This window comes from Furipterus horrens, unplaced genomic scaffold, assembly GCF_987537825.1.
Source record: "Furipterus horrens unplaced genomic scaffold, mFurHor1.1.pri manual_scaffold_8, whole genome shotgun sequence".
Taxonomy (NCBI): Eukaryota; Metazoa; Chordata; class Mammalia; order Chiroptera; family Furipteridae; genus Furipterus; species Furipterus horrens.
The window spans coordinates 88516044-88532852 of NW_028327178.1; the positions used below are offsets into that span (position 1 = coordinate 88516044).

The 16809-nt window shown below is 45.4% G+C and overlaps 1 protein-coding gene across 3 annotated transcripts; it reads left to right on the forward strand.

Annotated features, from left to right (window-relative positions):
• The first annotated feature begins 4844 nt into the window (after positions 1-4844).
• SIRPB2 (signal regulatory protein beta 2) lies at positions 4845-14213 on the forward strand. Of its 3 annotated transcripts, none has more exons than XM_090286150.1 (5): positions 4845-5019; positions 10069-10434; positions 11478-11819; positions 12237-12410; positions 13651-14213. In XM_090286150.1, exons 1-5 carry the CDS (start codon positions 4950-4952, stop codon positions 13797-13799), a joined length of 1101 nt encoding a protein of 366 aa, XP_090142276.1. In that variant the 5' UTR covers positions 4845-4949; the 3' UTR covers positions 13800-14213. The 3 variants fall into 3 exon arrangements, with proteins under 3 accessions (XP_090142276.1, XP_090142277.1, XP_090142278.1); XM_090286151.1 differs by having other exon boundaries at positions 12345-12410; XM_090286152.1 differs by having other exon boundaries at positions 12368-12410; positions 13651-13714.
• Positions 14214-16809: the final 2596 nt, after the last annotated feature.

A 16809-nucleotide genomic window follows, 5' to 3' on the forward strand; every position in this document is an offset into this window, starting at 1 on the left:
GTCCAGTCCAGTGACCTTAAGTACCATTGATAGCCCAAGGACTCCTAAGTGTATTTCTCCTAACTTCTCTCCCTTGAATATTTTATCTATCTACCTTCTCAGTAGCCATTACCAGATTCCAGGGAAGGAGAAAGGAGCAGCTATTTTCCTCCTCTGAGGGGTAGGACTGAAATCCTTTCTTGTCTCCTCTCTGGCCCCAGACACTTTCCTGCCTCTGCCCCTTCCTAGTTTTTCAATATTTTAAAATTTTTTAAATTTTATTTTTATTGTTCTATTACAATTGTCCTACTTTTTCCCTAATTGCTACCCCCACCCACCCAGCCCACCCCTTCTTCCACAGTCTATCTTGACCACATTGTCCATGTATATGGGTTATATATATTAGTTCCTTTGCTAAACCCTTCCCCTGCTTACCCCCTTCCCTCCCCCCCCAACTCCCCCCGATAACTGTTACTCTGTTCCTTATTAAAAAACTGTGGTACATTTACACAATGGAATACTATGCAGCAGAAAGACAGAAGGAACTCCTGCCATTTGCAACAACGTGGATGAAACTAGAGAGAATTATGCTTAGCGAAATAAGCCAGGCAAAGAAAGCAAAATACCATATGATATCACCTAATACAGGAAACTAATGAACAACACAAACAAATGAACAAAAAAAAAGTTTTAATTTTTTAATATGCATTTTTAAAAGATTTTATTTATTTATTTTTAGAAGAAAGTAAGGGAGGAAGAAAGGTAAAGAAACATCAATTTGGGAGAAAGAATCAGGTGTCTCTCACACACCCCCACCTGCCAACCTGGCCCGTAACCCAGTCACATGCCCTGACTGGGAATCGAACCAGCAACCTTTCGGCTCACAGGCTGGCACTCAGTCCACTGAACCACACCAGCCAGGACTGCCCCTTCCTTCTTAAGGTAGATCTTCTGATCATCAGGGGATGGGGGCCAGGGAACTATGGTTTGCCACATCCAGACCAAACACACTAATACCCTTGCCACTTCTATTAGTGATACTGCTCACAGGACTAACCCCCACCCCACCCCTGTGTAAGATGAGCAGCAGAATAGGAGTACTGGGGGTCAGAACCCAGAGGCCCCTCATATTGCAAACTAAAAAAAGAGGGAGGCAAAGAGTGTCTACACATGATCTCTTCTAACTTCTATCCAGGTGAAGTTCACGCAGCCCTCTTAGACAGACACCTTTTGCATTCCTATTCTTAAAATCGTTTGTTAGACCTACTGGACTTAGTAGGATTCAAGGAGAAAGCTGCTTCATTCTTCACACCAACTTTCAAGTAAACTCTACCAAGTCACCCCTACAAATAGGTAATAATATCCCTATTATTCGGGTAGTAGAAATTGCATTTTCTCAACAGTAGTTTCCTTTCCCCCAGCTGAGACCAGGTTCAGGTTGGGAAACCTGCATGAGGCTGAGTGATGGGTGGGCTTCTTGGCCGTGTCCCACCTTGTTCTTCCATTCATTCTTCTTCTCACCACTGTCTCTGGCTTCCCTCAAGACTGGGAAAGAAGAAAGTCTCGGGGGGGGGGGATTCCTACCCATTTGCCTTCCCCTCTTCCCCCTTTAGTGACACAGAGCTAATTGGTGGGTAGAGAGTTCAAATATAATTCTCTCAAGCATCACTTTTGTGAGTTTCTCAGCGCTGTTCCCCAGGGATCTCCAGGCTGCAGTTCCAAACAGCCAGCCAGCTCTCACCCCACACTTGTCTGGGTGTCAGACAGTGAAAATTCCAGGACACACATGTGAGGCTTGCTGAGGGTACTCTTACACCCTTCAATCAGCCTGAGGTGGGTTAAACTCCTCTTCCCTCCCCTGAGCATTTCTACAACCCATGTTCCAAAGAAACACCCACTCTGCTGTCTCGAAGGATTAATCACCCAGCCTCCTCTTACATATGTTCAGGGTAGCTGTCAGGCTGTCACTGCACAAGCAGTCTTCGGCCACCCCTTCTGCACATCCTGTGTAGATAAAGATCCAGCTTCTCAACTGGCAGAGATAGCGATATCTCTTGTTCTCAGCTTTGCAGCCTCAGTGATTGAAGTCTCATTTAGTCTCCTTTTTAAAACCTCGCATGCAGTATTAATGATGGGCCAGACATGTTGTTACTTCATTTAATTATAAAAAGAGTGAATCAATATTATCCTATGTTAGAGAGGGGGAAATAGGCTCTGAAGAGTCATAACTTACCCACATTCATGCCATCTCATAAGACCGAGGCCAAAAGAGTTATTTTGCCCCACTCAGTGACCTCCCCGTAACACTGTCCATAACATCTCTCTCTCTCTCTCTTTCTCTCCCCCACCGCCCCCTGGCTGCCGCCAACTCACACACATACTCACAGAGTTTAGGTGCTACCTAGACATTCTGAGGCTCTATCTCCCAAGTTCATTGCTAATTCTCAGAGAATCAATAATCTGAAAGCCTCCTAGGAACCTGCCACTAATGGTCACAGCTGCCTGTGATTTTAGGTCATTTACAGAAGAGAGTGTGGGGGCCCCTGCAAAACCTCACACTTGCTGCCTGCTGAGGCCCACGCATCTGCCCTGCTCCATTTCTACAGAAGCAATCATGCCTCCCCTTCCCTTTCACCCTCCAAAGCTAAGGCAAGCACCTCTCCTCGGTAGAACCCAACGCAGAACAATGCTGAGAGGTCCGGAAAATGTGGGTCTCGGGCTTTCAGCCCCCCAGCGAAGAGAAGAGCAGACCAAGGAATGGGGATAAATAAATGCTGATTGCAAAACACCGTTGCTGCTGTTCTTTACACTGGTGTTTATTTGACTGCTGATGGGGGCGAATGTTTTACCTGGGCTTGCTTACTGTCGCCCATTTTCCTTCCCACAGTAGTCCAGTTCCCTCCCAGGCAGCTCTGGCCCTTGTAAAAGCTGGTGCCTGAGATTTGTGCCTTGAGGAGGGGGCTTGAGGGTTCCCAGTGAGAACAAAAGGGACCATCTGTTCTGGAGAAGGCTGAGGTTAGGAAAGTCCCTGAAGAAGGAAAAAAGGGGAATGCCTCTTCTTGCGACTTAGTGGAGGACCACAAGAATGTTGAGGTGCTAGGGTCCTGGAACCCCCATGACTCTGAGGTAAAAACTCTGGGGTGAAGTGAGGATCACATGTGTTTAGAGATTTTACAGCAAAAGAGACCACGGCCTGGCTTCCTAGAGCATAGCGGGAGGCCACAGGCTTCACAAAGAGGCCATGTCCCCTGGCTTCTGAGCAGCAGATCAGAACTAGTGGAGTCATTGAATATTTCCAGAAACTGGGTGGCTCTAGTTAAGCCTGCAGAAGGTAGTGCCTGGGAGCCTTATAAAAGACCTTGAATCCTGTGAATTTGGAACCCTGTGGATCCCTGCGGTAGATAAGTTACCAAAATGTTCACAATTCTTTATCCCCTCCCTTTACCGCCTGCCATTGCAATATGCTTGAGCAGCTCCTCCTAACAAAGGGTGAAGTCGATTTTCCAACCTTTGAATCTGCTCTGGTCTTATGACATACTTTGGCCAAAGAATGTGGCAGAGTGACATAGTCCCTTGCAATTTCTGCTCTCTCTCAAAAATGCCCCTCTCATGGGAACAAGTTCAGAGTAGCCGCCCCCCCCCCGAAAAATGCAAGACCACATGGAGGAGAGCTAAGGTGGCCCAGGTGACAGTCAGTCCACCGCAATAGCAGAGCTACCTAGCCAACCTGCCACTGAAGTCAAGTGCATGAGCAATCAGCAGATGTGAGAAGAACCTAGATGAAACTATCAACCCACAGAATCATGAATTAAATGAATGGTTATTGTTTGAAGCCACCACATTTTGGGTTGGTTGCTACACAGCAATAGCTGATCAATATAATGACTGACCTAATTAAACAAATTAAATTAACTTTTAGGAAAACATGAAAATAAAAGAAATAGCTGAGAAAAGAATCTGCAGAGATGAGCAGGTGATTCAGAAGTTCCTCTAGAAGGATGACATCAAGGTGCTGGGGGTCTCATAAAACTGTCTGGGCCTGTTGTCAGTTTAAAGAGACTCCTATATATGTGTCTCCTCAACAGGACAACAGGAAAGGGACCAATGGGATTTAACAATGGTGCCAATGCAAGGCCCCAAAGTGCCAGACAGGGCAGGCCACACCTCAACAAACCCAGTGCAAAGTTTGCAGGGACCAGGACTTCCCTGTGGCAGACACCACAGCCCAAGACAGTACTCAGACCCAAGGCTGACATCCTGCCCCAGAAAGAAAGTTCCATTTTCTCTGAACCCGGGACCATCTGGAGCAGGAGGGAGTCGCTAAAAGCATGGGCTTTATTTTTCTGGAAAAGATGGAATTAATCTAAAAGAAAACGATTGTGGCCTACACAGTGCTTACTCCACCCCATACATGCAACCACATTTGTATCGTTTTACAGACCAGAAAACTGATGCACAAAAGAGCTCAAATGATTTGTAAAGATTGGGTAAAGCCAAGATTTGAACCCAGATAGTGTGGCTAAAGAGGCTGTCAGAAGCTGGAAGAGCCTGGGCTTACTTTAATGAGCTCAGAAACAAAGGCTCAGAGATGGCAAGTGAGCTTGAAAGGTTCGCGCGGACAAGAAGAGGCAAACGCAACACTCGATCCGAAGTCCAGCTGACTTTAGCACACACTATGACAGCCATGCTCATCCCCTTCCCAAGTGTTGAGGACGGAGTCTGTGGCAAGGGATCATCAAAGTTTCGACAGTGGTTACAGGAACCGCTGCCCAGCCACGATAGCCGGACACACCCCACCAGGCTCTTTCCTTTTGCATCAGCAGCCTTATCCTGCTGTAGTCGAAACACTTCCCCAAGCAGCCTTGGTCACGAGAAGCAGATACAGCCTTGCCCACGGGTGCGCTTCAGACTCCAACAAGCAAAGAGACGGACAGTTTCAGGGGCCACAGGAGGCGCCTGTGCCTCACATCATGCCCACCCCTCCATGCTGGGCCCACTCACCTCCCTCCTGGCTACTGGTGCTGCTTCTTGTCCTCTCAGGTGAGTGGGATCTGGGACAGAACAGAATTTACCACTGGCTGGTCCCAGAGAGGGACACCAGGTACTCTGCCATGCCTGCTGAGGCTCAAACCCACCCAGACAGAGTAGGAGGAGATTGTTTAGAACTTTCCTGACCCCAGCAGAGCACAGACCCAGTGTCCCAAGAAGCAGACCTTCTTAGGCAGCACAGTTGAGGTTAAGCTCCCCGGCTCTGGGCTCTTGCCAGGTGGTTTCTGGCTCTGACACTCATGTGGCCGTGTCAGATGCCACGGCTCCTCTACAAAGCAGGACCACTGATGGGGCCTTTCTCTAGAAATGTTAGGCGTATTAAACATAAAAATGGTGAGGTACAGCTCAGGGCCATTGCTGTACTTGGCGGGACCCAGTTCAAGATGAAAATGCAAATCCTTTCTTCAAAAAGTATTAAGAATTTTAAGGGCAACAACAGCAGAGCACTAATTCAAGCATGGACCCCTCCTAAGCCCGAGACAAAGCCAAGCTCAAATCTCACCACTGATTGCTTTAAGTAACCTCTCTGTGAGACTCAGGTTTCCCCCTCTGTAAAACACACTAATCATAGGACCCACCTCATGACTTTGTTAGGTTTCAATGAAATAATACCTGTAATGACACTTGACCCTTGAACAGTGCAAAGGTTAGAGGTTCTGATTCCCCACGCAATTATAAACCATATATAACTTTCAATTCTCCAAAAATTTCACTACTAATAGTCTGTTAACCAAAAGCCTTAGAAACAGTCAATTAACACAAATTTTGTGTTACATGTACTATGTACTGTATCCTCACAATAAAGTAAGCTAAAGAAAAGAAAATGTTATTAAGAAAATCATAAAGAAGAGAAAATGCATTTATAGTACTGTATGCATTTAACTGAAAAAAATCCACCTATAGATGGACCCACGCAGTTCAAACCTGTGTTGTTCTGGGGTAAACTTGTACCTGGAGTAATGCAAAGACTTTATAACTGTTGGCTATTATCATACTCATGTCTCCTCTCAGATCAGTCTGATTTAGCTCGAGAGTCTTGGGGCTCCTGGGTATTGCTTAGCCTCTGAACCCAGAACACTGTGATCCTCTAGACAAGATGCTTGGCTCTTAGCAGGCTCATTCCATCTCTTGCCCATCTGGCCCCTTGTTCCGAAGACTTGCTGAGATCTAGATTCTCTTCATCATACCTTGGGTCCTCCAGGATAGTCACTCTTAGGAGGGACCCTGGTGGAACCCAGGTATAGGGCCAGACCTGGATGCTCCCTTGTTCATTTACTATGACCTGAGGCACTACATCACTTCTCCAAGCTGGTTTCCTAGAGTAATGATGGCTAGTATGTTTAGTGTGTACAGTGTGCTGAGCCCTCCACCAACTAGTGAAAGAAGAGATGTTGAAATCTCAGGGTATAGCTGTGAATTTGTCCATTTCTCCCTGTAGTTCTACTGGGTTTTGCTTTTATACTTTGAAGTTTTATTATTAGGTGCATAAATGTTTGGAACTTGTATGTCTTCTTAATTAACTTATTCCTTTCCCATTATGAAGTGACATTCTTCATAATGCTCTGAAGTCTATTTTACCTGATATTAATATAGCCACTGCAGCTCTCTTTTGTTTAGTGCTAGTATTCCATATATTTTTCTATCATATTTCTTTTAACCTACTTGAATCTTTTATACTTATAAGCAACAGATAGTTGGGTCTTACTCTTTTATCCAATATGACAACCTCAAACTCTTACTTAGGGTATTTAGACCACTTACATTTAAAGTAATATTTACATGGCTAGATTTAAATCTATTATCCTCCTCTTTGTTCTTTGTTCCTCTTTTCTTCTGTCTATATTTGGTAATTGAATACTTTTATAATACTATTTTATCTTTTTTATTGGATGATTAACTATAACTTTATTTTGTAGTTCAGTGGTTTAGGGTTTATATTACACATCTTCAGTTTATCACTATCTACCTTTTATTGTACTATTTCACACATACAGTCATGCAATGCTTAAGGACAGGGAGTGAGAAATGCATCATTAGGTGAATTTGTCATCGTGTGAACACTTAGGGATCATGATAAACAAAGCAACACGAGATTAAATCATGTACAAGAGAAAACAATGCAGTGAAGAGAAGCAATGAGCATGGGATATGTGAGGCTGCTGCCAGAATAACACTATATATATATATATTTCTTTTTTAAATCCTCACCCAAGAACATATTTCCCTTGATTTTAGAGAGAGAGAAAGGAAGAGAGAGAGAGAAAACATCAACTGGCTGCCTTCTGTGCACACCCCAACTGGGGATCAAACCTACAAACTAGGTATGTACCCTGACTGAGAATTGAGCCATCAAACTTTCTGTGCATGGAACAATGCTCCAACCAACTGAGCCACATGGCCAGGGCATGGCATATTGTTTTAGAGCAAACTTCTATTTTGTAAGTAGAAAAATTACTCTAAAATAATAGAAAGTTTAGTATACTAAACATATAAACCAGTAACATAGCCATTTATCATCATCATCAAGTATTACGTCCTGTTCATACTTATATGTACTATATTTTCATATGACTGGCAGTGCAATAGGTTTGTTCACACCAGCATCACCACAAGCACATGAGGAATATGTTGCTGTATCACTTTACCATGGCTATGATGTCACTAGGCAATAGGATTTTTCACCTCTATAATCATTTTTTTAATGTGTTTTATTGATTATAGTGTTACATTTGTCCCAATTTCCCTCCCCTCTGCTCCCCTCCACCTGGTGGCCTCTCTCCCTCCTCTTGTCTCCCCCTTTTAGTCCATGTCCATTGGTTGTGCATATAGTTCTCCTCAACCCTCTCTGTCTATTCCATTCTCTCCTACTATGCTTCTTAATTCCTATACCATCTCCCTTTCTCTATCCCCCTTCCCCCTCCCTGCTGACCTCTCCCCAATATGCTCCCCATACTTATAGTTCTTTTTCCACTCTCGTTGTCTATTTAGTTTGCCTTTGTTTCAATTCCCTAGCTTCTGTTGTTGTTTCTTGTGATGCAGTTTTCCACCTCTATAATCTTATGGGACCACCACAGTATATGCAACCCATCGCATCACAAAACATCATTATGTGAGGCATGACTGTAGTATAAGAACCTTACAATAGTATACTAACATTTCTTCCATCTCTGCCTTTGTTCTGTTATTGTCTTCACTTTAACTATTCATGTTCCTCACATAGAATGTTATTACTTTTTATTATTTGGGGGCCTTGCTTTTCACATTTGTTAAGTGGGACCAGAGCACTTCTCTCTGGGTTGAGTACTCTGTCCTGTGTAGTCTACCCATTGCCCTGCTGGTCATGAGATTTTCTAGTCTGGCTGGTGAGAACAGGCACAATTCTCGGCCTTGCGTCGAGTGATGGACACTGTTTGTGCATACATGTGAGGAAACTATCTGCAGCCAGGAAAAGACCCACCAGAAAGGAATAGCGAATAGATCTCACTAGCTCAGATAATGGTGTTTGGGGTAGATGTTGCTGAACTTCTTGGAACTAAGAACACCGAGGACAAAAGTCATTCTTAGGATTAAAGATGGGGTGTCGCGTGGCTGTGAGGCAGTCCTTAGTGGCTAATAGCACATGCCTAGCAGAAAACAGAGAGGAAAAAACATTTACAATTCTAAAACCTTTCCCCATATCCTCTTAGAAGGAATGTCCACTTCTTCTCCCTACCTTACCTCACTCGCAACTGAGAAACACCATGATGTACTGCAAGCTTCTGTCTTGGAGTGACCAGGTTATTTCCGGGGCCTGATGAGAACAGAGACCAAGGGAAACTCAGGGCACAAAGCTGATGACCTTATGTTGAGCAGAACCCTAAGTCACCTGATCTGTGTTCACATCCTGGCTGTGACAGCTACTGAATGTAGATTCACTTCAGGTTTCTTCAACTCTCTGAGCATGAGTTTTCTCATCTCAAAAATAGAGATAGTAAAATAGCATTGTCCTCATGGAGTGCTGGTACCTATGGTGTTCACCACCTGGGTGTAGAAGAACTTTTGTAGGTGGCTTCCACCCTCTCTTTCTGAGGGCAAATTCAAAGTCCAGTCTATCCCCCAAACAGACCCACTTCACAATGCGTCAACAAGCGTTGTTAAAGGAGTCACGGGAGGCAGGGAGGGTGTGCCTACATGGGCACCACAGCACAGGAACCCTACATCTGTGTGTGCCACATCTGCGGGTTAAGAGCAGGGGCTCCAGAAGCAGGCTTTAAGTGTTTGGATTGAGGCTCTGTCACATTTTGGGGCGTGATGAATCAGTTTACTAGGGATGCCGTAACCAAGTACCACAGGCTGCTGGCTTAAACAACAGAAATTTATTTGTTCACAATTCTGCAGGCTGGGAGTCGAAGACAAAGCTGTCTGCAGGGTTGATTTTCCCTGAGGCCTGTCTCCTTGGCTTGTAGATGGCTATCTTCTTTCCATGTCTTCATGTGGTCTTCCCTCTGAGTGTGTGTGTTCTAATCTACTGCTCTTATAAAGCCACCAGTCATGTTGAATTAAGACCCATCCATGTGACCTCATTTTAACTTACCTATTTATAGACTTTATCTCCAAATGCAGTCATATTTTGAGGTACAGGGGTTAGGACTTCCCAACATATGAATTGTGGGGGTAGAAGGCACCATTCAGCCCGTGAACTAAGCAGTGGTCTTGGGAAAGTTACCTACCTAACGGAAGACTCAGTGTCTTCTGTTCTAAAAGGGGATAGTACTGCCCACCTCACAGGAGTGCTGGGAGGAATAAATGCAATAATACATGCAGTGGCTAGTACGTGATGACCGTTCAAGTGCCATCTAATATTTGTAAGTTCCCCCTTCACTAGCTCTATTCTTTCCAGCCAGCTGCCTCATTTCCTCTTTCACATCTGCCTCCAACAACACCCTTGGAGTGTCCTGAGCAATTGTTCTTGGCCAGCTAATGACTAATTTCTGCCGAGCTTGCCTTTTAGGTCTCCAAGTCCTTCCTGCCCAGCTCAGGGCCTTTCTTCCTCTATTATAGGAGCCTCTGAGCAGAGCAACGGGAATGAGTGGCAACTGCTGCAACCTGAGGGTCCCATGCTGGTGGCAGAAGGTGAGACGCTCCTATTGAGATGTTCAGTGATTGGCTCCTGCATTGATGCCATGATAAAATGGGTCAAAGTGAGCAATCAGAACCAGCAGGAAATTTATAACTTCAAACATGGCTTCTTCCCTGGGGTGACACCTATGATCCAACAGACATTGGAGCCATTTAATTGCGACTATTCCATCTATATCCATAACATCACCAGGGAGCAGGCAGGAACCTACCACTGTGTGAGGTTTGATGGCTCGAGTGAGCACTCAGAAATGCAGCTGGATAAGGGCACCTCAGTGCTTGTGAAGGGTGAGTATCAAGCCCTGCTCTGACCTGTTTCCCTACATAAGTCACTTTTACCCACAATCATGCTGTATACACAAAATCTCAGTGGCGCACAACAATTAGTGTATCTCATACATTTACAGGCAGCGGGGTGGTTTTATTCCACATGTCTCATTCCAGAACTCAGACTGGCCAAAGTACATTTTTCTCACGGAGATGGCTGAAGAACAAGAAGGCAAGTTCCAATACTCCAAGCACATTTCAACTTCTACTGGCATAATGTCTGCTAATGGCCCATTGGTTAAAGCAATTCACATGACTCAGCTCAAATTCAATAGGCAAGAAAGTGTACCCTGCCATCATGAGGCCATGCAGGAGAGGGGAGTGGAGCACTGAGGCTGATTATTTAATTTACCTCACTCCCAAAGGAATCAATCATGTTCTCTATAAATTCACCAGTGATGACCTGGATACCCAAACCCTGGGTGTGCCATTCAATAGAAATGTGGTCTTAAATCAGTCATTTCAGTTCTACGTACTTCAAGTGCTTAACCTGAAAAATAGGTAACATAATTCCTACTTCAAGAGACATTCACATGATGAAACAGAAGAACAGATGTTTGTGAACCCACTCTGTAAACTGCTGACATGGTGAGTGCCTGTGTGTTGGGTGTGTGTTTGGGGCGGTTTTCATTTTAACTTGATGCAAGCATTTCAGGAAGACTTTTCTGACTCCTTCCAAGCTGTGGCTGCTGCCTTCTCTTGGTCTTGCCATCCTCTGGGTTTCCAAATGCAGGGAGATTTTTTGGACCATCTCCAACACCAGACTGAGCCCTTCTTCAGGGCAGGACATTTGTGTGTCCTTCTGAGCTTCATTTACCCCAGTTCTGGCATCAGCACAAAGTCAGTACTGAGAATTTGTTTATTGGTGATTAGTGAAAGAATGTAGGAGGGAGTGGGTGAGTAAAGAAATCAGGGAAGGGGGAGAGAGGGAAGGTATGAGGGAGGAAATGAGTGAACCATGGAAGAAGAGAGGGAATAAAACAAAGACCTCTTTTTGGCTTCAGGAGCTGGGGACCTAGAGCCAAACCTCTGGATCATCCAGCCCCAGGAGCTGGTGTTGGCGACCATTGGAGACACTGTCTTCCTGAACTGCACAGTGGTTGGAGATGGTCCTTCTGGACCCATCAGGTGGTTTCGGGGGACTGGTCTGAGCCGGGAAGCCATTTACAACTTTGAAGGCATCTCCCAGCCCAACGTGACTGTGGTCCAGGCCTCCAACAGTGATTTCAGCATTCTTCTGCAAGGTGTCTCCACTAAGCATTCAGGGACCTACTACTGTGTCAAGTTTCAGAGGAAACTCAACAGGCAATACCTATCTGGACAGGGAACCAGACTGAGAGTGAAAGGTGAGACAGGTGGTCTAGGAGGTGTTAGGGGGAAGAGAGAGGTTATCCACAAGGAACTTGTCGTCATGTCCCAAACAATCCATCTCTTCTCAGCCACCATGCCTTTACATAAGCTATTCCCTCTGCCTGGAATGATTTCTCATTTTCTATGTAGAACTCCTACTCCTCCTTCAGAGACCAGCATAAATAGCCCTGCCTCTGTGAAACCTTCTCCTTTTACCAGAAAGAGTTCATTTCTCCCCATTCTTGGTCTCATAGAACTGTATAGTTAATGATTCAACAACCATCTAGTGCATGCCTCTCTGCAGTGCTATGGATACTGCAATGAATCGGACATTGTTTCTACCCCAGAGATTCTCAAGCAGGTCTAAATAGTCCTTCATAGTTAGAAGGTTTGACTTCTAGCTCCCATCACAGGTAGAAACTGGCAGACTCATATTGATGACCCCAGCTTCAAGCACAGAGCTCAGAAAGTGGCAAAACAGGAAGAAAAGGGTAACTTGAGACCACCTGTCTCCCTTGCAGCAAAGCCCACTTCTCCCCAACAGACAGAAGTCACCAATGAACCTGTAGCCAGGAGATTTCTGCCAGGTGAGTGCACCTACCTCCAATGGACTTATCCAGCCCCCCACAGACAAGGGCGGTGGGGTGGGGGCAAAGATGGCTTAGCCATGGGAAGGGAGTGGTCCCTTCTAGGGCCCATCTGCCACCAAGAAAGTTCCTAGGACTCCATCTCAACTACAGAACCACAAACCCAGAGAACCTTGCTAAAGCTCGATCAGAGAAACAGACAGTGCTGTTCAGTGGGCAGTCTTGCTTGAGAGATAGTGGGCTCCCTGTGATGCCTTCTAAGATTACACTGTAAAACTGTGCATAATAGTGCTGGTGCACATGGCCCTGTAGGCAGGCTTTCTGGATTGAGCTCCTTTCTATCTGTGAGATTCTAAACAGGTTGCCTCACTCCTTGACTCTCTGGTGTCCTGCTCTGTGAACTGCAGTGTGGGGCGGAGGGGGCTGGAGATGAGGATCAGAGAGCCGGCCTGGCAGGGTTACATGTGGATTTAATGAGTCACATGTGCTGTGTGCCCAGAACTGTGCCTGTCACCTCACCTGTTACCAAGCAGGGGCACTTGATAACTGGGGGAAATTGGACATAGAGGTGGCCAGGTTCCCTTCCCTGATGCTCAGCCCTGTTCCTGCCATTCTTGGGAGCCCATCACTTCTTTGACAAATGAAGCCCTGAGCAAAATCACTTCCCCTCTCTAGGTCTGGCTCCTTATCTACACAAATTGCAATGTTATCTTAGGTTGTAAGATTAGTTTGAGGATTGTATCAGGCAGTTAGAAAGTGTTCAGCTCGGTGCCTGGGGCAGAGCAGCTGAGCAGCTAACAAATGAAAGCGGTTTTCTGTTATAACAGGTCCTTGAGTGACACTATAACCACCATTTCATTATAATGTTTATGAGAGGCCATAGGAACTTCACTCTTGTTTATATCAATTAGCCTACAGTAAAATTGGTTTCATTACACATATTATGTATTGCTTAAAGTGAAAGAACCTATTGATGATATTAAGTGAGGACTTAACGTATTGTCAGAGGTCAGGGATGCTATCAAGATGATGAAAGGTACAGATAGGATATTGACCAAAGCCTTTCCCAGCCAGGGACAAAGGGAGGGGAGGACTTGTATCTCCTCTTCCAGTATAGAAAGAACATGGCCCCAGAGGTTATAGGGCAGCAGAACCCAACCTCGCCCACAGGGAGCATTGAGGTGTGGGTTGTTGGGGGCGCACCTGGGGCCCTTCCTGAACTCTCCTTTGTGTTCCCCAGGCCTCCTGTCTGTGCCCACAATTGTGGTCCTGGGACTGAAGGCAGTGACCTTGGCTGTACTCTTGCTGGCCCTGGCTGTCTGCTGGAGAAGAAGCCCTGGGGGAGGAAACGTCAAAACCCCATGCTCGGCAAAGCTGTGCTCATCTTAGCATGGAGCATGGGGCACAGGCGAGCGGTCAGCTCCAGAGTGGTCCTCTGAATTGGAGAGGGGTCAGGGCTCCCCAACCATTTCTCTGCCTCCAGTCTTAGCCTCCAGATGTCCCCCAGGACTCATGACAAACTCCTGAATTCCTGCCCCTGGTTTCAGTTCACCTGGCAAAACACCCCACTTGGCACTGGGCTCCCGTCTGATGTGCCTTCCTTTTTCTTCTCAGCCTGTTCAGGCCCTCCTTGTCCTCAAGGCCTTGTCCAGGTCTCTCCTCAAGGCCCTCGCTCCTGCTGCAGTCCCTTCTGAAGTTCCCTTCCCTTTCTGCCCAACTCCACATTCTCGCAGCCTTCAGGATCTGGATCAGACCCTTCCCAGGAGGTATCCCTGAGCCTTTCTGAGCTCAGCCAGCCACACTGCCTGTCCTGCCTTTTTTTCTTCGCCACTGCGTCTGGCTTGGGTGGTTGTGAAACCGGAAAAGCCAGTGTTCATGCTGCCTGTTATCTACCAGACCCAATAAGCAGAGACAGGGTTTGAACCTTTATGGGCTCTTTATTCAGGTGGTCAGTGATCTGAGAAGACAGTGGGTTTGTACCCTAACAGACTTTTCTTAAACGCCATTATAAATGGGCCCTTTTTATAAGGAGAAGAAAAGCGTAGGTAAGGGGTTTGGAATTCAGGGAAAAGGTTAATCAGATAAAAGTTTCAGCATATTTTCATAGGTGCCCTAGGTGGTGGTCTTTGTGCCCTGGGAGTTGGTCTTTGTGTCCTGGGAGGTGGTTGCCTCACCCTGGAGTATAATGGCTCAGATACCGTCTTGATTGCTTGCAGTCCTCCTGAGGCACACAGGTAGAACTACTACAGTTTCCTGGAATCCAGGTTGGTCATACCTGCAGTTCCTGAAACAATAGCTTTTTACATACATTGATTAGTAAGCTTATTAACTGTTACCTGAAACTAAAATTTTCCAAGATTTGAGTCCCCCATCAGTTGTAATAGCTGGAATACAGATTTGGCAAATTTAATAAAATTCATACATGTAACAGTGGTTTAAACCAAAATAAAGTTGGTTTCTCTAGTAATATCCAAGCATAAGCAGACCAGGCAAAACAGCTGCACCCTGGTGTCGAGATAAAAAATTCCTTGATCGTGTTGCTACCACATCCACATTCCAGGCAGCAAGACCAGGGAAAGGACAATGAAGGGCAGCATGACCCTCTCCTTCAAGGACAGAGCTAGGATGGCTGGACTGTGTCACATGGTCACACCTAGCTGCAAGGAAGGCTGGGAAATGTAGTCTTTATTCTGGCAGCAATGTCCCCAGCTGAAAATTTGTACTAGAGAAACAAAGGTAAATATCAGTAGATACTATAACCAGTAATTTCCACCTCAATACCTCAGTGGCATAGATATAGGCTCCTCTTTGCTCTGTGTGACACCTGAGTTCAAGTCTCAGCTGAAACAGCACCTTTTTGCATCACCACTTAAAGGTGGGCAGCATAATGGAGCACAGTCATTCTCAAGAAAAGGAGATTTTGCCAATCACAGGCATTTGGCAATGTCTAGAGACATTTTTGCTTGCCATGAATTGGGGGTGCCATCACCATCTAGTGGTTAGAGGTCAGGGGTGCTGCTAAATATATTAATATAATGCACAGGGCAGCTCCCACAACAAAGAATTGTCTGGCCCGAAGTATCAGTGGTGTCCAGGTTGTAAAGCCCTAATGTGGGGGAAAGCATGTATTCCCTAGAGCCAGACACACCTGACTGCTAATCCTGAAGCCCCCTCTCCCTCCCTGTGCATCCTTAGTGACTAAAACAACCCTGTACATAGAGGTAAGCATCTAACTGCTTCATTTTGTCTTGTATTATGCTTATACCTGAGGACTGAAATACAAATCATTTTTAACGAGGAATGAATACACTATTTATATGAAAGCTAACCATTGTTAATCTTAGTAAATTTCAAACCCAGCTTGTTACCCTAACCTGATTTTTCTCTCAAAGCTAGAGTTTACATGTGAAAACTTTCTTTTCTAAGTATACTTTACTAGAATCAACAGGTTCAATTCCTGTGTAAACCTAAAAAAACAACCCAACCTTGGAATCTGGCTAAGCTGACAAAGACTATATGGCCAACTCAAGGACGCTGACCATAAAGATCTACATTGGGACCAACAAGAACACCGCCTGCATGTCCACAACCCCTTCCTCCGACCCCATCTCTTTGCTCTGCTTTCCCTCTCTTCTCTCTTCATAAAAACCTCTGCCTGCACTAAAATGTTAAGTTATAACCATAATTTAGTATCTCCCAGCTAGTAATCAAAGCCATGTATTCTGTAACAAATCAAAGGATATAATCAACCCTGTGCTTTAGTTCTGGTTGCAGCTGTAAACCACAGGTGTCCAGGGAAGAATGGAATGCTAATACAAATTGAAAGAGAACATCAGAATGAAAGGAAGAAACCTGGGCAGGAGCTGCATGACTCCCTTTCAGCCCCCTCTCTTTACTCCTTCCCTCTCTCAAGAGAAACTGCACATCTGCACTCCCCCCTAGGACTTTCTCCCTCCAGAGTTCCCACCAACTCCCTATAAGAATCAATGGCTTGAACAGAGATGTTAAGATGGTTTTATGAGGACAGGAGTCCCCTCACCCAACCATCTTCTCGAGATCCCAGCACTTGAATAAATCATTTTCCTTCTCACTGGCACCTTTCTCACGAGTTTGGCTTTCATTGTGACATGCAGCCAAACCTGGGTTTGGTTTCAGTTTTATTACAAATTTCTTCCCCTTCATTTCTCCAGTTTGGGCATGACCTTGATTTTTTTTTTCCCCATGAGCATAGGTTAGTTTTATTATCTCTGAATTCCATTTAAAGTAGCAACAGGGTGAAACAAAATGTTTGTTATGTAAAAAGGGGTCTGGGTCTGAGAACGCTGTGAACACAGATCTGGCCTACCTCCCATCACCCACTCCCACCTTGCTCAAATGTAGGCCCTGAATCCCAGAGATA